Below are 27,975 nucleotides of genomic sequence, written 5' to 3'. Positions count from 1 at the left end.
ACTATTATTTTGTACTCATTGTGATCAGGAATTGTTGTCTAAGTCTGCACAAAGGCAAAACATTCTAGATATGTTGGGAAGATTGCTCAATACTGTTTGTCAGCAGAGTACAAGTTGAAACCACAACATAGACTATTGTCAATTCCTGATACTGAAAATATTTGAGCTAAGAATCAAAATAAAGGTCCTAGATTCCTACTTCAATTCATTTGAAGTGATCTAAAAGCCAAAGATTGACACTTTGTTAGGAAACCAGCAGCTAGATACTGAGACCTTTCAATATGTTTAATTTACCAAGTACAAAGACTAGGAGTTTCTGTAGGAGTACTGAATTTCTTTGTCCACACATAAGCCCTGCAACCAAACTGCAGGAAAAATGTATTAAATGAACTCATGGTATTTTCAGATGGTGGTTCTTAGCACTACCAATAGATAGAAGGCATCCATTTTCTTCATTCTCTTTAAAATAGTAATTTTAATTTTTTAAGCATATAAATGAAATTGGTATAAGAAAGAAAAATGTTAAACATATAAGATATAAAAACTATAAACTAATGTATAGATAATTACACCTATATATTTTGTATCTTTGAATCACTGTTGCTTCCTGGTGAGTGCCTGAATTATTCTACACCTTGCAGCTTGGGGGCCAGATTTTCAGAAGTAGTTTGTCACTGACTTCTTCACTAGGCTGACAGAGTGATTGGCCCATAGCAGATTTAGTGCCTAAAGTGGGATTAGAAATCATGGTGTCTTGGCTTTTAGTCTGTTATTTCAATCACTAGACCAAACTGGCTCTCATACAGATAATGATCCTCACACAATTTTAAATTGAACATACTAGATTAATACAGTCCTGTACAAATCATTTTAGTAAACAATAGTAGTAGCATTAGTAATAATAAAATAGTAGCAAAGCAATATAGTAAACAATACATTAGATCAACCTTGAAACTTATACAGTAAATCAAATAAAGATTTAATTCCATAGATAAGAGAACCCAAAATTTGGGGTATGGTATTTCTCTCTTGATCTACTTTTCCCAGGAAAAAAAAAGAAATCTAGAAGTAGGTGTGGAAAATAACAGGTAGAAAAATACTTGTCTGAATTGCCAATAAAGATCAAAGCAGTCCAGGTCCAAGCAATGAATCATAACATTGATCTAGGTATCCTCATTTTATTTCTAAATTGCAAATATGTAGATGGAACACATATCCTGCTCATTTATCTAATTGTTCACAATTCCATGAATTCAATATTCAGGAACTCTCCATAAAGGAAAAAAAGTGAAATCTGTGTTATTTGAGAGCATAAAATAGAGTCCTATATAGAGAGAATTCCCTCATATATAAACCATTAGCTACTATAGCGTAGATGTATCTTTAAGAATGCCTGACAGAAACTTTCTTCTTCTAAATACACCATTGTTGCATTTAATAATTGAACTATATTTATTATGGGAAGAAGGAAGCCCTTAATAGAACTAATACATTTTAAATCAGGAGTGAAGTGTCATGGAATCTGGCAACTAACACTGTGATAATGTCCAGCAATTGCCATTGCCAACTAGATATCTTGGCTGGGTTGCACAACAAATTTGAGTAAATGAGAAGCCATTCCACTTTGTGGCCAGGATGCATGCAAATGTTTATTTCAGGTAAGTTGTACAATAGAATCTTGATATGATTGAAAATGTTCTCCTTGCTTCAACAACACTTTTTTTTAATTATCCTGTTTTCTCTGTCTGCAAATCATCATTCTCATGCAGAGACGATCTGATATATTTTATCAGCACATGGCCTTTCTTGGCACCTATAATAGTATGTAATGAAGAGTGTCAAATTTACTAAACATCCAAACTAAATTAGTTCGTGGTGGCAATGGTAATAACATTACATGCTTTGCCTCCCTGAATTAAACCAGTGTGACAACCTTACTCTATATTATTATTTCTCAATGGCAGCAACCTCAAGATGCGTGGACTCCAACTGCCAGCATTCTAGCTCGGGAACTCTGGGAGCTGAATTCCACACATCTTAAAGTTGCTGAGGCTAAGAAACAATGCTCTACAGTATGTGAATTCCTATAGTTAGCACAAAACAGGTACTCCTACACTAACCATTTGAAGACACTGGGAAACTAATATTTCATTTGGTAAGAAAAACTCTACCCATGATGAGAAAATATGGGCGATAAAATACACTTCTTCTAAAATGTAATTAAAACAAAGCACCGTAACAGAAGTTTTATCTAAAATTATCTTTTGCTTCTTTGTTCCAGTTTAATTTCCAGTGAAATAACTTTTAACTAAGGCAGGTTGTTTGTTATCACAGAGTTAAGTTTGATACTTGACAACTGCAATGCAAATGCCTTGATTTGTTCCATCAAAAATTACTGATAATTATTCCGAAAGTGTTCCTGTAATCTCTTTGATCCCACCAATCCATATTTTCTGTTCCAATCCCTTTCTTCCTCTTCCTTCCACCTTGCCAAGTGGAATATGTTCCACGCCATCATCTCCTTGGCAAACAAAAAAGAGACTGAGACAACCCGTGCCACAGTGTCATTTTGTTCTACATATTTTTTTATATGTTTCCAGTTTAATATAATAGTAGGGTGGAAGGAAAGTGATTTTTATGTATATGGCTTCTACTGTATCAAAAGGTCTTCTTCCTTACTAACTTTTGAAGTTCTTTAACAGGATAAATAAATCAAGTCTTTCCAAATGCTGCTGAACATCCATTCTAAAGCAGCTTTCAACAGTCATGCAGCAGATTTTTAAAAGCCCATGAGAAAACAGATCAAAAAGTTTTCCTTCATAAAATTAGCAATCACTGGTTAACAATCAAGCAGCAACTGGTGGAAATAAATTAGCATTTCTCCCCAGTTTAGGGAAGCAAGACATTATTGAATTGCCCTTGTTTCATTTGTCATAAATACCCAGTCAGGTATCAGCAGTAAGCTAGTCATATTAATGGATGATACCTCTAATTATTGGGTATAGCCACAATTAAAATAGAGTAACTATAAAGTGACCAACACTGGGGCAAAATTTTAGAGGAACAGTCAGAAATGAAATAAAAAGGTACTGTGATAAAAAAACTTCCTTAAAATACCACCTTAATGTGCAGCCACTATGAAAATAGGCAAATGCTAGTGGTTATTTAAAAGAAAAAAGAACAGAGCAAGATTTATATTAATGGATTTCATTCACTTTGGATTTATACACTGGTTTATTGTTTCAACAAAAATGTTGTGAACTGCCAGAAAACTTATTGAAGTTAGCAATCTTTAAGAATGGTAAGATAAATGGACAAATAAAGGAACCTATATTATAGGCCAATGCATAAGGTTATGTACAGCTCTGACCCTTTTATATCAAAGAAGCATATCAATAAATATGGTTGAAGAAAAAAAATGACCAAGTAATCAAGGAATTGGGAAACATTTCCTTTCCGAAAAAGCTAAATATGTGGATTTAGGATATTCTTCCTTAAGCTAAGGAATGAATTCAATCATTTCAGGAAGGGAAGGCATAAGTTAAGTCATTATTTTTCAAACTTGGCAACTTTAAAATATATGGACTTACCATATTTTTTGGAGTATAAGATGCACCTTTTTCCTTCAAAAAAGAGGGTGAAAATCTGGGTGCGTCTTATACACTGAATACAGCATTTTGGGCCTCCCGAAACCTGCCTCTTTTGCAAAAATTATTATTATTTTATTATTATTTATTTGTCTTGTATGCCGCCCACTCCCGGAGGACTCCAGGCGGCTCACAAAAGACAAGGGAAAGGGGGGAACGAGACAAGACAACGTATTAAAAACAAAACCAACATTCACAATTTCTGTGGAGGTAGATGCTTCTCAGCTCCCCCCAGCCTGCTGGAACAGCCAGGACTTGGTGGCTTTGCGGAAGGCCGGGAGGGTAGTAAGGAAAAAAATGGCCATGCATAGCCTTTAGGAGGTTTCCAGGGTCCTCCTGGGGGTTGGGGAGGGAAAAAATGAGCAAAAAAGTGGCCGATTTTTGCTCGTTTTTGCCCCCCAGCCTCGGGAGAGCACTCTATAAGCCTCCTAAAGGCTAAGCATGCCCTTTTTTTTTGACAAAAAACAGAGGCTGTTTTTGCAAAAATCGGGCCATTTTGGGAAGGGCTACAGAATGCAAAAACTTTTTTTTTTAATTTGCCTCTTCAAAATTTTGGTGCGTTTTATACTCCAGTGCATCTTATACTCTGAAAAATACGATAACTCACAAAATTTCCAAATCAGCATACGGAGATTAAGAAACACTGTTCTAATGTAACTGGACACAACAATGGATAACAAGCAATTCATCATCAGAGTTTGGTATCAATCAAAGCAGTTTACTATACTTATTTGAAATATAATATAAGGACTGTAGAAGCCAGTATAGCGTAGTAATTAAGGCATCAGGCTAGAAACAGGGAGATTGCAAATTCTAGTGCCATCCTAAATACAAAGGCATCTTTGTAACTTTGGCTAGTTACTATATCTCAGCCTTAGGAAAAAGAGAAAGGCAAATCACTTCTGAAATCTGAAATCAAAACTGCAGGGACATGTCCAGGCAGTCAAAATGACTCAAAGGCACAATAAAATAAAGTAAGAAAAGGTACTAATTTTCATTATATTTCAGTGTTATATCGGTCAATTATTTCCGAACCAAAATGCTTGCTATATGAAGCAAATGAAATCTGATTTAAAATCATTGTTTAAACTTTGTTGTTAAATAAAGTATCTTTCACCTTAAATTGGATTATGCTTTTCTGCTCTCACAAACATCTATTCTCCTATTATTGTTGGTTAACGAGTGGGTATTATTCCCTCTGCTCAATGTTTTCAGAATAATGTATACTGGACTTATCCCACTTAATCTTCACAGAAATTTATGAGTTCTGTTAACTGCAGGCCAAGACTGTCCCAATATTGCCAAATGAGCTTTAGAGCTGAGCAGGAATTTGAAAAAGAATCTTCTCAAGAAACTCCAGCGCTCTTGTAGCTGTTTCCTCATGTCCAGAATTCCATTCATGGGCATTTGTGCTGCATCCTTCAAGCCACATGGTCCATGAAGCCAAAGCTTACTCTAGATCAGTGATGGTGAACATTTTTAGGCCTTGATGTGTCAAAAATTCTGAAAATGCCTATCCTGATGCTGCTGCCATGTCTGTCTGTCTGTCTGTCTCTCTGACACACACATATCAAATAAAAGAGAATTATCTAATTCCCCTTTTAGGCCACGCTGAACTGTGGCATTAGAGGGCAGCAGTGAGGCTAGGCCTAAAGTAGAGGCCTGGTTTTAATTTCAGCCTTAGGGCCACCACTATTACTCAAAAAGGTCACCTTGGGTCATTCCCAACATACACAAGCTTTGGGGAATGGCGCAATTGCCCCAGAGGCACAATGCTTCTCAGGATCTCCCATGCACCACTTTAGGTGGTGTTTTTTCTGTTAACAGGCCCCTGCTATTCCAGGTCATCTGAGACCTTTGTTGTGGAAGAGGCTTTGGAGAATGCTCTTCCATAGCTTTTGCAAGCCATACAAAAACACATCTTTTGGGGAGCAATTTTCACAAACTCCAGGGGTTGTAGGAGAGCATACCTCATTCCCACTCGGCTTCCGCAGCCTTCGTAAACACTGGTGTGTCACTCAAGATGTTGTGGCAGATCAGCTTTGACACACATGTCATAGGTTTACCACCACTGCTCTAAGGTTCAAGAAAGACTCAGGTTTCTGCCACTACATTTGATAATCTTTTCAACCTTCTCACGGCTGTGGTTGTTTCCTCTCTGCCCACCTGGTGCATTTGTTTGTTAGATCCATGCCTAACACCTTCCCACCTCTCGTGGGAAGTTGTCCAGAGTCATGTATGTGAGATGGGAAAATAAATAAATTTGAAAGTGAGAGCCAGGTAAAAGAAAATACTACTGGCAAAGGCTTCTGCATACATGGTGTGCCAGCTGGATAACGGATAGCATAAAGACAATCAGAATAATAAAAAGAGGAAGCTTCTGACAAATGAAGAAAAAGATATAGATTTACGGCAGAAGAGTTCTGATGGGTTGGGAACTCTGCAAAGCTGCAGGAGGCTTTCTAGAAATATGGCAGTAGCTAATTTTACCCCATTATGTGAGTTTTTCAAGGACAAATGGGAAAAGATTGCTGGGGAACAACATATTCCTCCCTCCATTTTTAATCTTTTCCACTAAACCCTGAAAAAAGTCTGAAGTTACCTATGAAATAGCACCAACAAAATTGCCAAAATCTCACAGTATAGTTGGGGGAAGAATGTTTATGGAATTTTAAGGGAACAAATAGGAACAAACTATATTCCCCTATTTAGAATATGAAACATGTTGCAAAAGAGGGGGGGAATGTCATATTTGCTTTAAAAAAAACATTCTACCTTCGCAATGCATGATTTTTTATTTTTCAAGTTTCTATAAAATTACAAAATTTGCTACATGATGAACTATATTTATTTACTTTGAAATGGTATTGAAGGTAAATAAAAGTACAGATCATTGAAAATATCTACAAGAAAAATAGTTATATTCTTTGTGATATCCGTATGTCAGGAAAAATATTTTAAGTGATTTATTTCTGCATAAATTACATAAAGATTGGGAATACATATGTAAACTATAATTTCACTGTCATTTAACTTACCAATTAACTTCTCAGCGATGAATGGAGGAGAGAAAACAATTTTACCACAAAGAAATGTAATTATTTTAGGTATATTTTTGTCCTTTTATTGCAAGAGGCTAAGCTAGTTATGATAGGGACACTTGCCTTTCTTTAAAAAAAAAGAACTGCTACAGATGCACAAAGAATTTTAATATAAAGCAGAACCATCTAAGCAAGATGCTCATGATAAAATATTTTTGTTTACTAGTGTGCCATTTCCAACTGTTGTAATTGGAGAAGGGCTACTGCAAGAAGATAAATAGGGAGCACATGAAGATCTCACTTCATTTGTATATGTTCATCAAATAATCACAATCTTATTTTATTATTAGTTTTAAAAGCTAGCCAATTATAAACTACCTTATCTCTATTTGACCATATTATTATCTTCTATTTTAACTGTAAGAAATATTCATCATGTATATTTTTCCCTGTTTGATAATATGTTTGATCTATGTATTCTGTACAACATGAAACTTTAGCTACAAGCGAGGTCAGAAGCAGCTGACTATCATGTGTACCTGAGTCAAAATTAGAGCAACCCAATGACAGATGGGAATCCAGCCAGATGACACACATGTATACAAAGAAAATCAACCAAAACGTAAACCATAATTTGTTGCAAAAAGAACATTAGAAAGTGTATGTGTGTCTAGCACACTTACATGAAACTCTGTAAAGGGTTCTCTAGAAAGCATGATGATTAAACTTGTCCATTTTCTTTTTCAGTAAAAGGAGTAAAATTGCTTGCCAACAAATTATTTTGTAGTATGCTAATCAAATAATTTAAAATGTGAGCATTTTATAAAGGGTTATGATAAAAATCTGAGACTGGTCATCTGGTTGAACAGAAGATGGCTCATTAAAATTTGCAATACAATATTATGTTTTTAAAATGGCACTGAATCTGTTCTTAATGTAATGTGAATGGGAGTATTTTAAAAAATGATATTCAGGATTTTTTCAACATTTCCTGAATCACATTAGGAAAGTTCCCCAAATCACTCAAGATGCTTGGGAAACTCTGAAAAACAAAATTATTAAAGCCTAATCAAACACAATACCACAGTGAAAGAAAGAAAAGGGATCCTGGCCTAAACAAAGCCAGTATGGTTGCATAAAGAGCTCTATGACAAATTGAGGGACAAAAAAGACAAGTATAAAAGATGGAAAGAGGGGTTCATAACTAGAACAGAATATCAGCAAATAGCTCGAAGCTGCCAAGGATGGAATGAGAAAAGTTAAGGCTTAGGATGAACTAAGACATGCAACAAATGCCAAAACTTAGGAAAAAAGTTTCAATATATAAGGAATAAGGATAAAATCAAGGACATTTATAGTCTCCTAATGGAAGAAGATGGCAAAGTAGTGATGGGCAGCAGGAAAAAGCAGAACTGCTTAATTTCTTCTTTGCATCTATTTTCACACAAAAAGAAAAAATAGTCCAACCTATCAAAAACAGCACTGTGGGAAACAGGAAAGCAGGCCAAAATAAGCAAAAAGATAGTAAGAAAACTCCTTTCCATTTTAGATGAGTTCAAATTGCCAGGACCAGATGGTTTACTTCCCAGGGTACTGAAAGAGCTGGCAGATGTGATCTCAAAACCACTGAACAAAACGTTTCAGAACTCCTGGAGCACAGGGGAAGTGCCAGGCAACTGGAAAAGAGTTGATATGGTTCCAATTTTCAAAAAAGGGGGGAAAAGTGGAACCAGGAAACTACAAGGCAATCAGCTTGATATTAATATTTGAAAAATCCTAGAAAAGATTATCAAGCAGGGGATTTGTGAACACCTAGAAATGAACACGACGATTAATTGAAAACAAATCTTACTGTCTTCTTTGATAAAGTGACTAAATTAATGGTTCAAGGAAATACTCTGGATATGGTAATATGTGGGTTTCAGTAAGGCATTTGACAAAATAGATCGCATTCTATTGGAACAAAGTAGGATAGACAGTACCACCACCAAATGGCTTCGCAATTGGCTGACCAAGCACACTCAACATGTAGCCCTCTATAGAACTACATATACATGCAGAGAAGCATGCACTGGGGAACCTCAAGGTTCTATCTTGGGTCCAGCGCTCTTCAACATCTTCATAAATGATCTAGATGAGTGGACAGAAAGGGAGCTCATCAAGTTTGTAGGCCACACCAAGCTGTGGGGAATTGCTAACACTTTGGGAAAAAGACTCAAGTGTCAAAAGGATCTTGACAGCCTAGAGAAATGAGATGTAGTTCAGTGGTGAGAAAAGTAAGGTCCTGCACTTAGGCAGGAAAAACTAAATGCACAAGTATAGAATAAACAGTACCTATCTCAACATTAATAACTGCAAGAAGGATCTAGTTGTCTTGGTGGACCATCACTTAAGTATGAGTGTGCTGCAGTTGCCAAAAAAAACCCCAATGCAGCCATAGGCTACATCAACAGAGGCATCACAACAAATCACAGGAAGTGATAGTAACCTTCTATATTGCATTAGTGAGGCTACATTTGGAATACTGCACCCAGTTATTATCATCACGATACAAAAATGGTGCTGAGGTTCTAGAAGAGTGTAGAGAAGAACAAAGATGATAAGAGATCTGGAGCTAAACTATAAGATGAAAGTTAAGGGAAATAAGTATGTAGCCTAATGAAGAGAAGGATTAGAGATTATATGATAGCCATCTTCCAGTACTTGAGGGGAGTCACAGAGATGATAGAGTTGACTTATTCTCCAAAGCACCTGAGAGCAGGGCAAAAAGCAATGCATGGAAGCTCTTTAAAGAGAGATCCTACCTGGAACTAAGGAGAAATTTCCTGACAGTGAGAACAATTACCCACAGGAATAGCTTGCCTCCTGAAGTTTTGGGTATTCGGATCACTACAGCTTTTCAAGAAAATATTGGACATTTTACCAGGATGATATAAGGACTGTTCCCTAGAACTCCAAAGTCCCTTCCAACCCTATAATTCTAAATGTATATTTCTAACAATGTGGGCAAATTTTCTGAAGAGGAAGGTCACAATTAGCTTTGAGTGACATATCAGGAACCACTCTATAAAATAGTGTTTCTTATTTTTATTCATTTTAAGATGTATGGACCAGAGGTGGGTTACTCTGAATCAGCCCGGATCAGACAAACTGGTAGTGGCGGTGGCGGGAGGTTTCGCCCACCGGCCTGGACGCATCTGCGCATGCACAGAAGTGTTGCACACAGAACTGAGCGTGTGCGCGGGCATGAGCAAACCAGTAGCACCAGGATTTGCAACCCACCTCTTGTATGGACATAAACACCCAGAATGCTTACCGGGTATTCTAGTAGTAGAAGTCCACACATCTTAAAATAGTTAAAGTTGAGAAACACTCAGATCAATTGGGCTGAAACAAAGAAGGGGGTGATATCAGAGCAAACGCTGCATGAAGTCTGATTTAAAGTTCACTAAATACACTCCCATATACTTTACAATTTTAAAGTTTAGTTAAAATTTCAATTCTGTCACAATTTTTGAAGAGGTCCTTGGGGATACATCTAATGTTTTAAAAGCCTGGGCCTCAACTTATGAAAATAAGTAATAGACAGGAGAAGTGTGAGGAGGCTCCTTCCTCATGTATAAGCAGAGTAGTGTGTACAATAAAGGGGGGAAGGATTTAAGAGAAAAAGGATGGTTCAAGGAACCTGCCAAGCCCTCATTTTTCGGTCCCTCCTCAATATTTTTCTTTTAGCTTTGATATCCAGCTAAGAAATGACTAGGGAAGAGATATAGCCAAGATTTAAGCACAGCCCAACAATGACTTTATTGTTATAGATTTCTATGGAATGCCAGCGAAAGGTTATGTTTGAAGTCAGATTCCCAGCACTAAGATGATCACCTGTAGAGCTTTTACTGTGTAGGAAATATTGGACAGCACGGTATATATCACAAACCGTTTTATATTTGAAATATGCAAAATGTGTAATTTTGAATCATTTGAATCATTTGAATCCCAAATGTTGTGAAATAGCATTGTTCTAACCACATTGGTGTGTTTGAAATCAAGGTTATTAAGTTCTAAGTGAACTATCATGGCCCTGAAATACGGTTATAGCAGTTTCATGTTTGAAGTATAGAATTTCTTGAATTTTCAAGCTAAAAAAAATGCACATTTAAAATTATGAAGAGATAAATCTCTTGTTAATAAGCAGCAACTGCCCAAAAACTATTTTCATTCAACTTCAATATTTGATGAAAAAATGAGAGTTCTACACTTGCATAAAGTATAATTTAACTGAGCCATGAAACATCTTGCAATCATTAGTAATAATGTTCATTGTCACAATAATCATAAGCTCATACGCTTGGAATTGAAACAAGTACCAAATAGGTAGGATAGAAGAACAGGAGTATTACATCAAAAATGGAATTATCGCTGAAAATTCCAAGATCTATAAAATTAGATGTTTTAAATGCTAGTCCTGCTGCCCATAATAATTCTGAAATTTATTTCTATGTCCTAGCTTCTTAGTAGTTTATTAGATTTTAATCCCACCTTTATTATTTTATAAGTAACTCAAGGCGGCAAGCATACATAATACTCCTTCCTCCTCTTATTTTACCCCACAACAATCCTATGGCTGAGTTGAGAGAGATGGACTGTCTCTAGTCACCAGCTGCCTTTCATGCATAAAGCGGAACTAGAATTCAGTGTCTCCTGACTTCTAGCCTCTTGCCTTAATCATTACACCAAATTACCATCCACTCTCTGAGCAGTTTTTGTTGGATCCTTGACTATCCTGTATATCACCTCCATTTCCCTCTATCCGTGGTTGAAAAATTAGGGTTGACCTCTTGCATTTTTTTTTTCTTCTACAGTCCTTGGATTCCTTTTCTGGTTGGTAGAAGAAGGTATCCAATAACACATTAGAATTTGAATCCCAGAAGAAGCAGATGAAACACATTTATCTCCTTTGTGTCCAGTTCTCTAATGAGGCCTACCTCATCCTGGGCAACCTGCAAACCAATACAATTGCTGAAACATTATAAACAATGTGTAAATTGTTCAGTAGCCAACAGATACATACGATAGTTGTCATTAGCTACAATCAGCTTTAGGAGTTGTAGCATGCAAGTTCTTAAGTACAAAGGAGGACGAATCATTAATCTTACTGAAGGTTCATGTCTTCAAAATACTACCTATTTCTCCCTAGCACTCAGCCTAAATCCAAGGAACAAAGTGTAAGTTATATTTGTCAAGAAAGAACTTGTAAGCAGGGAAGTTCAATCTGCTGGTTCTCTACACTTCAACATCTCTGATAAGTACTCCTCTAGGAGTCTATGAACATTCTCAATCATCCAGGTCATAGTTGTACCAAAGATGCTTTTTCCGCATCAGACAATGTATGTAGGGACACCTCTTTGAACTCCTATACCTAGAACAAGTACTCTCTCCAATCAACAGTGTGTCATACCTTCATGACAAAAATCTGAGGAACATGTTTTTTGGTTCCTGGCTAAAAGACCCAGTAAAATGTTGAGTTCCCTACTTCAGATCTGAATAGATTGTTGAATAGACGAGCCTCAGGGCTGCTGACCAAGCAAGCTATCTAGCTGCCATTCAGAAGTTGAGCTTTTAATTCTAGCACTCTCCCAGACAATGCTTTGCTCTGCCCCTTAAAGATAAAAAGCCCTAGAAACCGAATACTCGATTTTCCTTGTTACAACTCCACAATTTAGTATGAAATCCTTACCCCATGATGACCAATGAAGACGTGCCGTGAGCGTTGCTTAGCAGATCAATTCTTAAAAGGATTTTTCCCCGTTTCCTACGCTGCCAGCGCACCCCGGCCAGTTACAGTATTAATCCTGACAGGTCTCTCCAGCCAATTTTCTGCCTTTCCAGATGATCTTACGTGCCTTCTTCGGCCGGATTTTAAACACAAAAGTCTACAGGCATTTGGGAATGTAGAAGGGATTTTTGGGGGGAGGGGGGAAATCGCAACCCTTTCGAGGGGGAGGAGGAGAAGAATCGACCTAGGGCATCAACATGAAGAGAGCCTCCCCATAGCCTCCCAGAGCCCGTTTTCTTCAGCGAGCCCCCTGCACGAAGGGGTCCAGGGAGAGCTCCAGCTCCCTGGCAGGAGGAGGCGGATAAGAAGGAGGTAGTAGCAGAGGCAGCGGCAGCACCAAGCCAATCCTCCTTCTGCGGGAGAAGGGGAGGCACTCGACCGCCTCTAGCAGGAGGATTAAAAAAAAAAAAACCACAGCAGCACGGATGCCTAAGCAGTTTATTGAAATGCCCGAGAACCACGAGCGCCCGGATCGCGGTCCGCCTCAGGTAGAGAGCAGGCTCGTGGGGCTTGCGGTGTGCGCAGCGCTCCGCGCCGCCCTTCCTTCTAACACCCCCGTCGATAGCAGCAGCGGCGGCGGCAGCAGCGAGAGCATGGGGGGTGTCGCTTCATTTTCCCAAGCAGTAGCAGCAGCCGGCAGCAGCCCCCTTGCCGGCGCTGACATCGGGCTCCGGTAGACCGGTAGCTGAGGCAGGGCACGGGCCACGCATCCCCCTTTAGGACGGGAGGGGATGCGGGACAGGAGATGAAACGGGAAGGCAGTGGGTGCAACGCGGGAGGCGGCCGAAGAGCCGCGGTCCTTCCCGCGGCAAGGCAGGGCAGGTCTCCTTTCAATCCCGCCCGCTTCTGCAGCGGGGCAGCCTCTTCCTCCGTCTCGTGTCCGGCAGATCAATCATGCTCAGTAGCAGCCAGGCAGGAGGAGTGGCAGCAGCGGCGGCGTTGGCGCCGACAGCAGCAGCAGCGCCCCTCTAGCCCCTCGCTGCAGCAGCGGGGCCAAAGCGCGGGCTGCAGGAGGAGGAGGAGGAGGAGGTGGGGGGAGCGGTTGCCTCTCCGGCACCTCCGACGCGGAGCTTCCCAGTCCAGGGCCGAGACGCGCCAGGCGGCTCAGGTTTTCTCCTGCTCCTCCTCACACCTCCTTCCCGTGCCCGCGCACACGCCACCGCGCTCGGCCAAGCGACCCCTCGCTCCCTTTCCAGGTTCCCTGCGCAGGGCACTAAAGAGAGAGCGCGCCCTACTCCCCCCACGCTCGGGGCCTGAGAGGGCAGGAGGAGCTGAAGGCGGAGCGGAAGGCGCCCGCTCTCGCTTTGCTCCACTCCGACCCTCCCACCGGCCCCCGCAGCCGCCAAAAATGGGGAAGAACGGGAGAAGGAAAGGAGGGAGAATGGAGCGAACGACCTCCGCTTATTGCCCCACTCAGGCCCAGCGCTCCCGGGGAGGGTACGCGGCGCAGCCTCGCTCTCTCTCTGCTACTCCGCAGCCACGGACCCCCACGCGGTAGCAGCACTTGCTGATTCTGCCTCCATCCTCTACTTGGGGACCTTTAAATAGGGTACGTCACCACGTTCCCCTACGCACTGTCGTCACACACTGCTCCCGGGGCTGACGTCATTAGGGTGCGGGCGGGGGGGTGATGTCAGAATGCTACACGCCGCCGGAAGCGCTTCTATAATAAGGAATAGAAAAGAAGACTGCGGGGACGAAAATAGAGGGGTTTGGTCCGCGTTCCTACAACACGCCTCCAGGAATTGGATAAGCTCCTGCTATTCGTCCGTCGGCCACTTCCGTAACTGTCTTTAAAAAAAAATGGGTGTGCTGAGAACGATGAGGCTTATTCTGCTTTTTATGTAAAGTTCTCAAAATAAAAATGTGTCCCCCTCAAAAAAGCTATTGCTAAAAGTAAGCTAAACTCGAGCTCAATCAACTTAGATGCTTACTGGTGTTCCCGCTGTGGAACCCACTATTGTAATCTTAAAAGGTTGGTTCTGCTTTGCAAATTTGAAAGAAAATTAATTCATGTATATTTTAAAATGAGAAATGAAATAAGAATAAGGAGATTCAGTGAGTCTGGAGGAGAAAATGTGAATACAAGCAGTTTATAAATGATATCAGTGATATTGGTATTTGTAACAAACAAATATTTAAAGTAAAAATATCAATCCATTTAAGTTTTATAATTGTTATTATTTTTCCAAGAAAACTCATCCAGGTAGTCGCCAGGAATCAACAGACTCAGGAGCATACAGATTCAGGAGCATATATGTATGCATTTTTATGAATCACACATATTTTCTCTTATTTAAATTTGTTTTTGTGTTGGAGCACTGTACTTATCTCTTAATTCTAAAGGATTTGGTTTTAGTTCTTTAATTCTACTGTACTATAATTCCCTCACTTAATATATTGAGTAAAAATACAAATGTTGAACTACAGTGGTTCAACATTCAGAACTAAACAAACCTCATTAGGGCTCACTGCAATGTGTGAATCCAGCCTATGGAAGCCAGTGATTTGAGCTCTCAGATTCAAATCTCCGTTTGAAAAATTGATAGCAGAAGCTTCAGCCCACCTCATACAAGCATCCTTTCAGAGAATGGTAGGATGATAGAGCTTAACTAACATCTTGGGTAGGATAAACTGCTGTTGTGCTCTTGAATTCTTCCAGAAATCCTTCTGAGAAAATCACCTGATTGCTTTGAGGATGGATACCTGGAGTATCCTTTTCCAATTACATTGTATAGCTTAGGTAGGTTCTACATAAAGAAGACCCAAAGATAACCAGAACCTAAACTATAAAGGACGTCATAGGTGATCACTACCATGTTCTGTTGGATCCCCAAAACTTCTTGGCGACAATTGTAGAAAGCCCGAGACAGGGCTAGGAAGCAAATATTAAGAAGCTGTCATGTATTTTATGATAAACAGAAAGGACAGAAACATTCAAATCAAATCAATCTTTATTTGTTCCTAGACCAGCAAATAAAACACGAATTACAATTAATTATTATAAATGGAAATATATATTCTAAAATATCTAAAAAGGATTAGAGTTAATACTACAGGCTACTGTGTGGACTATAGATCAACACTCGACTGTGGTCAGAAGCATTCCTTAAGTTCTGGAAAAGGAGATAGTGTTAAGAAGAGACTGATTCCACTCTGATTCATTGTGGAATAAGAGGGAGGGGAAGAAAAGCACAAGCGGATTTGCAAGATTGTGTTACTATAGTTTTTCTCAATAAAGTCTTCCTACGGTGTTAGTTTCCTGTTCTTAGTCTACCTCGTAGGCCTGATACCAATGCAATTCCTGCAGAACAGATGTTATTTTTGTAAACCCATTAAGGCCCGTCAGCAAGTAGGCGGCTGTGATTTGTGCCAGCTGTACATTCAGAGTACTATAATAGGAATAGTTATAAAACTTTTGTACCAAGAAAATACTTGACTAAATTCAACCTTTTGTCCTTCCTCTTTTGCATATTGCAATAAGCCCAAATGTGGTTTGATTGATTTCGGCTTCAGCATATACAGCTTAATGCAATATGAGAAACCAGTTACTCCACTTCAGAAGTAAGTCAGAAATGACCAGACATCTATAGTACAACTTACCCACTGGAATACCTTGATTCAACGGCCCTACTGACCATTTCTTAAGTACAGGAGTGCTTGGCATTGTCCTGTATTCACCATTGCCCACTTTGGAAGGCAGTATCACCCACCAACAAGTTGTGTTTTCCTAGCTTGAGGCAGCTCAAGTGATGCTGCACTACATTTTATGGAAGGAAAAATGTTTGTATCCTCCTAGGCTCCTATGTAATGTGGCAAGAGGTTTGCTGTCCTCTGGTACTGGACCCTGCCCTTCATGGCAATTTTTTTTTGTCCTGATTGCTTATTTATACCCTATGACTATCATTAAGTGTTGTACCTTATGATTTTTGACGAATGTATCTTGTCTTTTTATGTACACTGAGAGCATGCGCACCAAAGACAAATTCCTTGTGTGTCCAATCACACTTGGCCAATAAAGAATTCTATTCTATTCTATTCTATTCTAAAGCAGGAACAACAATAACAATAGTAAAAATCCAGGAATTTGCCGTTCCAAAAATAACTTTTGTAATTAATCGTTCTCTTTGATTCCAACAGAGGAATTGATATGCTTTCTTTGTCTACTGCTTTTTATTCCTTTTCTTTCTCCAGAAATGTTTTCTTTAGTGGATATTCTAGTACGTCATTTAACATTTCAAGACAATGTCTAACGTTGCTTGTGCTCTTTATCTTCTGTTCTTTTTATATTTTTGACTACTAGGATTTAGGTCTACTGTATAGAAAGGAAACACTTTGTTGTTTCTTCATCTTTAGACATTAATGGTGATGATGTGGTATGCCTACATCTAATGTCTTATTTGTCTTATTATTCCAAAGAACTATATATCTAAAAATAAATTGATATTGTTGTTCATCAAGAATTCGCACACTGCTATAGTAACAGTACACGTAATAATGTGGAATTTATTCTTTCTTCAGACTTCTTGAAAGTCCAACAGTCGAACAGTCTCAAGGTTATCCAATGGAAATCTTTTCAGCAATATCTAGAACACATTATTTCATATTTAAGACTCACACATTCCCGATGTGGTAAAAAAACAAAAAGGCTAAATTATTCTTACAAGTGCCATCCATCCAAATGGGAAGTAGAGTTCAAGCTATTCTTTTTAAAATTCTGGTTACTTTTGAAAACCACATCTCATAGGAGTCATTTACATCACTATTTTTAAATCTTCATTCCCTGAAGTGTTTCAATGTATGTAACAGAATGAACGAAGACAATAAAGTAGGAATTTAGCTTTTAAGTTTCAGCACAATTTGATTTAATGATGCCATTTAATTGCGGGTGATATATGCTTCTTGACTTTCATTAGGCATTCAAATCCAAAAACGTGTCTGGATCTCACCTACATAACCAAAAATATGAGGTCATACTTATCGTGATCATGTCCTTTCAAGCAACCACGTTGAATAAGTGCATTCTAATACTTGTAACACGGGCAAAAAACAAATAATAATTTTAATCATGAAACAAATTACTAATTATTGCACGGTATTATTTCTGATGTTAAATACTATAGGTTTTACCCTTTCTCTTTACTGATATTTATGTTGCAGTTTGTCGTATTTCATCCTTGTGAGGATCAGGAAAGAATTTTTTTTAGAAGTTATAAAAAATTATGGCAGATAAATATTGATTTTTGATCACATGATCATGGGGATGCTGCAATGGTCATATGAAAAATAGCCATGTCACTTTTTTCAGTGCTATTGTAACTTTGAATATTCACTAAACAAATTGTTGTATGTCAAGGACTACCTGTATGTGTTCTATACTACTTGAAAAACAGCATTGGCAGCACTGGCATGTTTATACATTATATATTTTATCATTCATATTTAAGCTGATTTATTAGATAAGATGCAACAAAACTTTCTGTGTGATTTTTTTCTTTTAACTTTTATTGTCCGCTTCTCCCATGGTTCACAGCACATTCCTTCACTCCTTACATCAGTGGTAGATCTTTCAAAAATACAGTGAAACCATTGCTATAAATTTAGGCAGTAATGTATATACATATATATAAAACTACCTTCGGAACTGTCTTAGTCCTATTACATTGGCCTATCTCACCTGATCAGGCAGGGGACGTATGTTGCAAATTCCCATCAGTTAAAGAACTCTGACTAGCTGGGTCCAGGAAGAGCCCCTTCTTGGCTGTTGCTCCTCCCCTCTAGAGTTGAGGCAGGCCTCAAAAAAGATATCAAAACATGGTTCTTAAGCCTGCTTGCTTCCCCATCTATCCCAAAATGAAGTATGACACTATTAGATCGGGTAAAGGAAAGCACACACAGGCTCCAGTAACAACACCTCTTTATTGCAAGTCAAGTAAACATCAGGCTGAGGAAGGATCTGGCAGAATCCCCTTTTAAAGGGATCTGTCAGACCTTTTGACCAATGAGATTTAACATCTGTTCCCGCCAGAACAGAGAATCTTGGTGGAAACCTCAGATGGGGGGGGGGAATATCTAACACCCCTCCCCTCTAGGATTGTACAGCAATCCAATTGATGACGTAGTCATGCAGGCAGGCGGGTTTTTTCGGACAAGTTGGACAGACTTGTTTGCTCCGCAGCTCTGCCTGATGGAAACTCCTGGAACTTTTCACAGGCCGCGGCTGGAGCTTCTGGAGTTAACTCACTCGGAGCTCACTGCGGGCTTGCATCGAAGTCAGATAAGTCTTCCGATATTCTCGGACTTGAGTTGGACCTAGAAGGACTGCTATTTTGTTTTGCACAGTTTTGACTAGTTTGTGTAGGAGTTGGTTGGTTGGTTACTGTTGGTTGCCTAAGCGTGGAGTTGGACCTGCGGCTGCAGAGTTTGTCAATATGCCTTCTCCAATTTCTACCGTCCTTGAGCTCTACTGTATATGATCGAGGACCAGTAATTCCAATTACTGTGGCAGGAATCCACAGCGTTCCCCCGGTGTAGTTGTGGGCGTATACTGAATCTCCTATGGCAAAAGCTCGAACCTTGCTTGTGGAGTCAGGGGGTGTTGAGTTGGAATAATTTGGATGTAGCCAGTCTAGGTGAGACCTTAGCAGCCCATGAGAAGCTCAGAGGGGCTTCTCCCAGTGCTAGGACTGGGTGTGATGTGTTGAATCAATAAATAGTGGTCGATTCATGTTTGCCAATCACCTGGGCCCATCCTAGTGAGGGCCTCTTTTGCAGATCTTACCATTCTCTCTGCCTGACCATTGGAGGCCAGATGGAATGGTGTGACAAGGGTGTGCCTGATTCCTTGAGATGCTAGGAAGGACTCGAATGGCATGGCGGTAAATTGGTGCCTGGTATCAGAGACCAAGACATCGTGCGTGGAGAAGAGTCTCCGTACTACCTTGATGACCGATTCCGCTGTAGTGGAAGTCATCAGGACTACTTCTCCTGTTCCTCCACACACCTCCTACAGCTACAAACACCTCCTACACCTACAAAGAAATATTTTAGCACAATCTAATCTTGTCCTGCTATTATTGTGGTTCAAGTAGTTTGTCTGCATTTACATCATAATCCCAGATCAGTCAAACCCAGAAACTTGAAAACAGTTACTCCTAGCTCAGTTTTTCTCAACCTTGGCGACTTTAAGTCCTGTTCTGGGAGTTGAAGTCCACAGGACTTAAAGTCGCCAAGGTTGAGAAACACTGTTCTAGCTCATTTAGTAACAGGGTTACAATGACACTGAAAAAAGTGACTAATGACCGTTTTTCACACGTAACGCCTGCTGCAGCATCCTCACAGTCATGTGATCAAAAGTCAGACCCTTGGCAACCGACTCATATTTCTGACAATTGCAGTATTGTAGTCCTGGCAGAATAACAGGCCATCACTGGGGACAAAGCAAAGGAAAAGTTTGAAATTTGAGGAGAGTTGGTTTCCTTTCCAGCAGATTGACATGCAGGAACCAACAACTTGAGGCTGCATTATTTAAAATATGGTATGTATTACTGCACACCTACGGTAAGTGTTTCTTCTCTGCCATATTTTTCATTCTTACAAAGCATTACCTGTAGGGCAGAACAGACTGTATCAGGCTACTGAGAAATGTGTTTGAATTTCCAGTCTTTAACCAGAAGAGAGCCAGTTTGGTGTAGTGTTAAGGCATCAACACCAGAATTCCAAAAGATCAATTGTCTTTCAACCATGTTTCTTTAAAGTCCAACTTCTAAATATAATTTTAAATATTTTTCTCTCCTTGGTGATCAGTAAATGAATTAATCTATAAAGCTATTTGCAAATATGTCTTCTGGAAAACTAAAAAGACCGATGTGAAATATTGGACTCTGCACAAATTCTGAGGAGGAAGGCCCAGTACATTCCCTATTACATATGCATAGGTTGCATAGATTGGCTTCATGGTTGCAGTTTCTAAATCTCACTAATCAAATGCAATAGGTAAATATACCTCATAGAACAACAGATGGAAGTATATCTGAATATGCATGCTTATGACTGTGCTGAAAAAATTACAGTAGATGCCAAGAGATGACTAGGTTCGTACAAGTTCACGCATACTAAATCATAGTGTGGTTTGCTTGATTTTGCCTTTTAGCCGAGGCAAGGGACAAAACACGTATTGTGACATCAGGACACCAATGCAAAGAGTTGGTATTTTCATTGTGGCATCATATTTGTTTCATCATTTTTGGTCATAACAATTAAAGTGGATACCTTTATTTAAATTATCTACATCCAGTCATTGTGGTTTGTAAATTATGGTTTGGGGCATAGCATATGACTTTATGTAACATATTGAGCTGTAATTGACTAGGTGAGAAACCAGAAGGCTGAGAACACCCAATATGCTAAATAAGACTAAATAAACCTTTCAAACTAGTCCCCACGTCTAGCCTTCTGTTGTCTTCTTGTGTGCCAAATACCAGAGCACGGAAAGCCCTGGGCTCCAGCTGGTGTTTCTAAATGTCAGATCTCCCTATAATAAAGCTTTCTTCATTCACAATTTGAGTAAGAGCAAGAGGCAAAGCTGGCACATACAATCTAGGTGGCAAAGGAATGTGTGTGCCTTTTATGGAGATGTTCTGATTTGGATTTTAGGTTTTGCAGTAGAATGACTCCAAAGCAGAAGAAAAGGAATAGGGACAATCATGTAGGAAACTCTGCAGGTAGTCAGAGATCCTGGCTATGAGGCCTTATTTATGAGGTTCAGTTTTTACAGTTACCGAGGGCACTGATGAAATAAGTTGTTAGCCTCAAATGCTGACAGGCAATAAACTCAGGTAGACCGAAGCAAGCAAACAATGGGCATGAGTAGGTGAGGTGAGACTTAGTATTGGAAGACATACCCATTTGGTTTAGTTTGAAGCTGGGAGAAAGACACTGGAAATAAAATGGAAGCTGGAGGCTGATTGGAAAGAAGGTTCGTTTATTGATGAACAGAACCACCCACAAAGACAGGGTGCAGTTCTGGGTCAGCTGAACAAATGTTTGAATGAGTGGACGGATCTTTATAGTTTCTGTAACTTTGAAGTTTGGGATTTGTGCAATATGGCTTATTGCACAAGGTGGTGGGACAATTCTTATTGTGGCTAATGGCTTTCGTCCTGTGTTGGATGAGGGGTTGCTTGTTCTAATCCTACCATTCTGCTTTTGTTAGCTGTCAAACTTTGCTGCAAGGAGTTTTGAAATAACCTGTCTTGAATGGATTTCTGCCTGCAGTATTTGCTTTGCTTACGAATGGAGCTAACTAAATAGTTGGCTTCCTCTTTCAATAAGCTCTTTTTTCCTTAAGTGCTGGCATCTGCTGTGGCCTATTAAGGAAGACTGAGGGGCTGCTTTCTGCCTCCAAAAACATGTTTCTTCATTTATTCTTTAGGAAAATATAATATTCTGCCCCCAAAATATTTCATTATTTGGGGAGTGGGGAGGGACTTCCCGCAATTGTGAAGGGGCAATTCCTTGCGGGATGCTTGGCCCTAAGACATCTTGCAGTTTCAAAGAACAGAGTGATGGTGATTCGCTTAGCTAACTACAAAAGCAAGGAGATGCTTATAAATGACCTGTGATCACAGCTGTGGCTACAAAGAAGTAATTGCAAAGGGCTGATTCTCTATTGGAAACAATTCTCAAGCATTAGCCCTGTATTACTTATTCTTGTTCTATTTATGTCTAGGCTAGCTTTGGAACTTTCTAGTGTTGAATTCTGAATTGAAATAAACTACCTGTTTCTCTGTTTCTCCTCTTTCTTTATCTTACTCCATTTTTCTGGACTAGGGTCTTTGGACTCTTGGCTTTGGATTCTTGGACATTGAGCTTTAACCTCTATTGGCTCTATGCACACTGTACCCTAGCTACCAGACAATATCTTGTCTTCCCTGGGTTTCTTCTGAAGTGTACATGCAACTGCACTCTCTCTGCTTTTTTAGATGTTGCTTGAAGCTCAACAGTGCAAAAATCAAACTAGTTGCAATTTGGATTAATGCAACTGTTCAGTCTAGGAAAGAATAAGAGCTGGGGTTGCTGTTGCTGTACCAGTTTCCCTGTTGCATAGTGGCATCACTATCCAGACTCAAACTGAAGTCTTCCCTTAGCCATGAAAGCTAGTGGGATGACTTTGGACCAGTTACTATTTCTTAGTCCGACTCATTTCATAGGGTTGTTGATGTGAGAAAAATTGGAAGATGAAACTATGTTGGGAGGTGTTTGTCACCTTGATTTATGAAGAAATAATAAAGGTGAGATTAAAATAAATAAACTGCTGGGTCTCATTGGAAAGGTGATGTTGGGTGTCCCAGTCTTTTGTTGCCTGGGGTGTTCAACTTATCTTTCCTAGGAAGAGAAAAATTTTCTTGGCCACTGGGAACTTGTCTTAAGTGATTACAGGGGATTATCCATCAGTCCTGCCTTCGAGCAGTCAAAATGTAATCTGAAAGTGGAGATCATTATCATCAGTCACTTTTTTCATGGTTAGATAACTGTCCAGAGAGTTTTGGAATTATAGAATTGGAAGAGATTTTAAATGTAATTAGGTCTGATGCTCTTAATCAATGAAGGTTCTACTTGAGTATCTTTAACAAATGACCATCAACCTGCTTGAAAAGCTCTAGCAAAGTAGAATTCAATCCACTATTGGACAGCTCATATTATAGGAAGCACTTCCTAATACCTAGCATGTAGTTTTAACATCAGTGGTTTGGATATTTTCCTTCTTCTGTGTAACACCTAGATATTTAAAACTGCTATTGTATCTGCCCTTGGTGTTTCCCCCCTGGAGGCTAAACATAATAGGCTCTTTTGACGGTTTCTCACAGGGCTTGATTTTCATGCCCTTTACCATCTTGATAGACCTCCTTTGAACCTCTCCTGCTCCAATTTGTCACTAGTTTTGAATTGATGCTCAGAATACAAAAGGGGTCTGATCAGGCCAACATAAAATGGAATAATGACTTCTGGTGATCTGGACTCTCTGCTTATATTAATATACCTCAAGATAGTAAATTCTGTTACAGTACTGTAGTAAATTATGAGGAGATATAACCAGAATTATTACAAATTAGAACTAAAATGGAGGCCCAGAACCAAACACTAATTTGGTTCAAAGGAGAAGAAGCCATAATAAGAGGACACTTACTTAGATGTTACATTTAATCACAAAAGGAAACATAATACAAATATTAGGAATAACAAAACAGAAGGGAAGCCCCCAAACTGCCAGAAGCTACCATTAAAAATAACAAAGGTATGGATTCCAATCTATGGCAAACATTACCCACGATCATTTACATAAGCTATACAAAGGTAGACATTTACTCACAAACTCCCTTCCCTTCTTTTGAGGAGACAAGATACCAGGCAAGATTGGATCAAGAGAGAAGAAAATCAAAATTGAAGCAATCACTGAAAATAAAAAAAAAATATTTGTAATACATAACTCACACAAAAGCTTCAAAGAGAAAAAAAAATGTATAAGAGGAAACCTAATACTTGTACAATTTGTCTGCAGACCCAGAACATTTGAGCTGTGTCTCTGGCTTCCCGCTTTTTTCCCAATTAAAGATCAGCTGGGAAACGAATTCGGAAATTTCTTCCATTACATTACATTGCTATTTATCTAACAAGATTGCCCAGATGCCTTTTATATGAACTGCTGCCAAGCTTGGCTCCCTCAAGATTTACCATACTTACTTACTTACTTATATATTTTCTAAGCAACCCAATCCCACAGGGAATGTCTTTAAAATTAAAAAGTCAAAAAAGAAATCACAATGACTAAAAAAAATCATATAACTCTACCACCACCTGTCCAGCAGGGACCCAACCTTCATCTTGCCCCAACGCTTTCACTAGCTTCCTGATCATCATCAGTTGAGCCATCCAACCTCTAGGGAGTATCATTCTAGACAGTGGGCACTGTGACAGAGAAAACATGCTTCTTTGGTCCCCCAAGATAACATTGATTTGATCTTCTTAATGCAATGTTTATTTTTAAATTGCTCATTGCTCCTGTTGTTCATTCTAAATGCATTTAACTAGTTTGTAGCTAAGGTGCTAGGGTGCCAACATATTTCATCTAAGTTAAACCTATTGCTAATTATTGTGATTTGTGGGAAATATATTATTTCAACATCAGTAAAAGGTGATTCAAGGCCTTCTCATACAGGGGCTGAGATGAAGGCAAAGCAACAGGGACACAGAATAGAAATATTACCAAGGGATATTGGCACTTTCTTTCTTAACAGCTTTATAGTGTTCCTACTCAGCATTCACTTATTTAACCATGTGACACATTTCAAAACAGTTGATGAAAGAGTTATGAAGGGGAAAAATATCATTATAGATCTTCCCAGATCTCTGAGCAGGTAGAACCTATTTCTGAATGTTTGCCTAAAATTTGATAGAAGTTCAGCAATATTGCCATTTTGAAATGAGTGGAATTTTCTGTTCAATGGCGATTATAATCTCCCCGTTATCTTGTTGGAAGAAATGTCCTTCTGGGTTCGGCTCCAAGTGGGGAAAAAGACACTGGAGACATGGAGGCTGCTTGGAAAGATGGTTTATTGGTGGACAGGACCACATGGCTTGAGTCCTGAGCAGAAAAGGTAATCACATGTTTCAATGTTGGTGGAGAAGAAGGGAAGGGAAGGCAAGGAAGGAAGAGAAGCTGAGTCCCTGGTTTTATGCCCTTTCTGGCCTTTGATCTTGATCTTGTATTCTGATTGGTTGTCAGACTCCCATGGGGCCATGCAGGGGCAACTCTCTAGGCTGCATTTTGAATCCAGGTTTGGTTGAGTTCTCAGAAGCCATGTGGCGAGTTAGTAAAAGGGCCAATATTATCATGCCTTAATTCTATCACTCGAGGGGAGAACCCTTATTATGTAAAGTGGACTAGCTCAGGCTTTAATGGCTCATTGACAAAGGGGGATGGGCAGGAAACTGCAGGCAGCTATTCTGTCTTTTAAAACATGTTTCTTACTTTTTCACATCCAGAGAAATATTCTGCCTTTTCAATATTTCCTAGGATATTTCATTTTTCTTGGAGAGGGCTGGGTGATAACTTCCTACAATCTTCAAGAACTAGTTTATTCTATCCGAGTAAGGGGCCTTTATATTGCCCCGAAACAATAATTGTATAGACATGGAAACTTTTATTTATTTTATTTTGTCAAGATTGTATAAGACAGAAGTATAAACATGATTATGAATACACAAAATGGATACAAGTGGGAACAGTAGGACAGGGACGATAGTAGGCACCTTGGTGCGCTTATGCACACCCCTTACAGACCTGTTAGAAATGGGATGAGGTAGACAGTCTAAGGTTAAAGTTGTGGGGATTTGGGAATGAAATCACAGAGTCAGGTAGTGCATTCCAAGCATTGACCACTGTTTCTGAAGTCCTATTTTCTGCAATCGAGTTTGGAGCTGTTTACCTTGAGTTTATATCTATTGTGTGCTCGTGTATTGTATTGTGTATAATATATTGTGCATACGTTTGTATCTATTGTGTGCTCATGCTAATCTGTCAGGAGAGTCCAGAGAATTCCTTCTATGGAGCATAAAACCTTCGGAGAGGTACAACCCACGTGCTTGAACATGCGCCAAAGGCGCATGCGCAGAATGGGATGTCGAAGACTTGCGAGGAGGGAGATTACTGAGGCTGAGAGCATAAGAGCGGGAGCTCTGGAGCGCTTCCGGTCGGAGCGCTTTGGATCCGGGGTACACCCAAAGCCTCAGCCATAGAGATGGTCCCGTTTATGGAACTTCCGGTTTACTTCCGGAGAATCCTACCTGCCTTTCTCTTTCTCTCCAGAAAGGAAGGGAAGAAAAGAGAATAAGGCGGCTGGCCTCGAAAAGCGGGTGGGCCTCGACCCTCAGCCGCTCCTGAATTCTACGCCCTCGCCGGAGTAAGTTAAAAACAACCTTTGCGCAGGTTGTAGCCCGGAGCGGACGAGATGAAGAGAGCGCCTCTTGGGCTTCTTTTTGACCGAGCAGGGATCCTGCTGGGTCTCCCTTTACAAGCGAGCGGACTGTTGGGCCTGCAGGGCTTTTGAGAGAAAAGGCAAGAGTGCTTGTTTTTGGCCCGTTTGATTAGGATGTCCTAGGGCCCCCTGCCAAGGCGAGTAACTTTCGGCGGGGCATCTGGGAAGAGAGAAATCTGGAGAAAACCGGCCTCAGCAGCGGAGATTTTCACGAGAGTCGGGGGGTTCTGATGCCTTGGCGGTTCTTGGTACCCTGCACCGGTTGTGGTGGTTGTTGTTGTTATGTTAATCTTTGGTGAGATTCACAGTCTTTGGGGCTGGTTGGTAGCTCAACAGCTCGAGTCCTATTATTATTATTGTTGTTGTTGTTGTTGTAATTAACACACACACGTTAATTCATGGTGGTTTGGGTATAAAAAGATACTTTCCTTTCAGGTAGAGTATCTTATACATAGGTTTATGTCAGAGGTCTTCAAACTTGGCAACTTTTAAGACTTGTGGATTTCAATTCCCAGAATGCTGTGCTGGCTGGAGAATTCTGGGAGTTGAAGTCTACAAGTCTTAAAAGTTGCCAAGTTTGGGGACCCCTGGTTTATGTCGTCTTTACAGTTGCAGTTACAGCAATTGCTTTTAAATTGTCTTTAAAAAAGGATGGGGTGTATTTCGAACCTCACCTGAAGAAACTAACTGCAGAATTGATTCTTTAAGAAAGATTGGGAAGTGAAGGCGAATGCTTTGCCAAGCCAATAATTGGAAACTCCTGAAAGTTGGTGTGCTGCGTCTTTGATGGATTAGTGCAAAAAAAAAAAAAAGGTATCTACTGCCTTCTGCATTTTTGGGTTGGTTTACTGAGGAGCGGGGTCTCATTTGGAAAGATTTGGTTCTTCTGGATGTTGATGGGAATCTCTAAGAAAATACAAGCAATTTTTAACTAAAACATTTAAAAACTACTGTTGCTATATCTTGACAGTAAGTGCCCTTAAAATGAAACCAAAGTGATTTAGGAAAAGTAATTTACAGTAATGATATCTGGTAAGGAAGATGGTTTTAGTTTGACTTTTATAATTGTAGTGTATTTATTGTTTTAACTTCTATTGTAGGCAACTGCATAAGAAGGCTTTACTCTTGTGCACTTCTCCATAGTTCATCTTCTGGCAGTTTGTCAAATTTGACTCTAAAGTTTTCTGAATTGTTAACTATAAACAAATTTATAGCAAATTCAATAATTTCAGTATATGTTATGTAATTAAATATTTCTTTTTGGCTGACAATTGTTTGATAAACTTGGCATCAAACTAACAAACTTCAGGGGATTTCAGTTCCTGTAATTCCCTAAAAGTGTGACCATTTGTTATGCTAATCTGGGATTATGGAAACTGAAGTCAAGACATCTTGAGAACACCAGGTTGGGTGAGTGT

At 39.5% G+C, this 27,975-nt stretch overlaps 2 protein-coding genes across 4 annotated transcripts in view; one reads left to right on the top strand and one right to left on the bottom strand.

Moving 5' to 3' along the window:
• The window catches only part of HOMER1 (homer scaffold protein 1), a 67,250-nt gene extending 53,542 nt beyond the window's left edge, over window positions 1-13,708 (bottom strand). The window contains exon 1 of the mRNA XM_014074203.2: window positions 12,423-13,708. Coding sequence (XP_013929678.1) covers window positions 12,423-12,427 — 5 coding nt within the window. The 5' untranslated portion in view covers window positions 12,428-13,708. The remainder of the gene's footprint in view (window positions 1-12,422) is intronic.
• Window positions 13,709-26,297: 12,589 nt separating this feature from the next.
• The window catches only part of TENT2 (terminal nucleotidyltransferase 2), a 37,600-nt gene continuing 35,922 nt past the window's right edge, over window positions 26,298-27,975 (top strand). The window contains exon 1 of one of the 3 annotated variants that reach the window (XM_014060772.2): window positions 26,298-26,482. The gene's annotated coding sequence lies outside the window, so the exon portion shown is untranslated. The other 2 variants (XM_014060774.2, XM_014060773.2) reach the window with 2 other exon arrangements.

Source organism: Thamnophis sirtalis, unplaced genomic scaffold, assembly GCF_051295495.1.
Source record: "Thamnophis sirtalis isolate CommonGarterSnake01/CBP01778 unplaced genomic scaffold, rThaSir2_p1.2 scaffold_5, whole genome shotgun sequence".
NCBI lineage: Eukaryota > Metazoa > Chordata > Lepidosauria > Squamata > Natricidae > Thamnophis > Thamnophis sirtalis.
The sequence above is the reverse complement of the archived record's forward strand: the minus strand, read 5'-3'. Positions and strand labels throughout refer to the sequence as shown.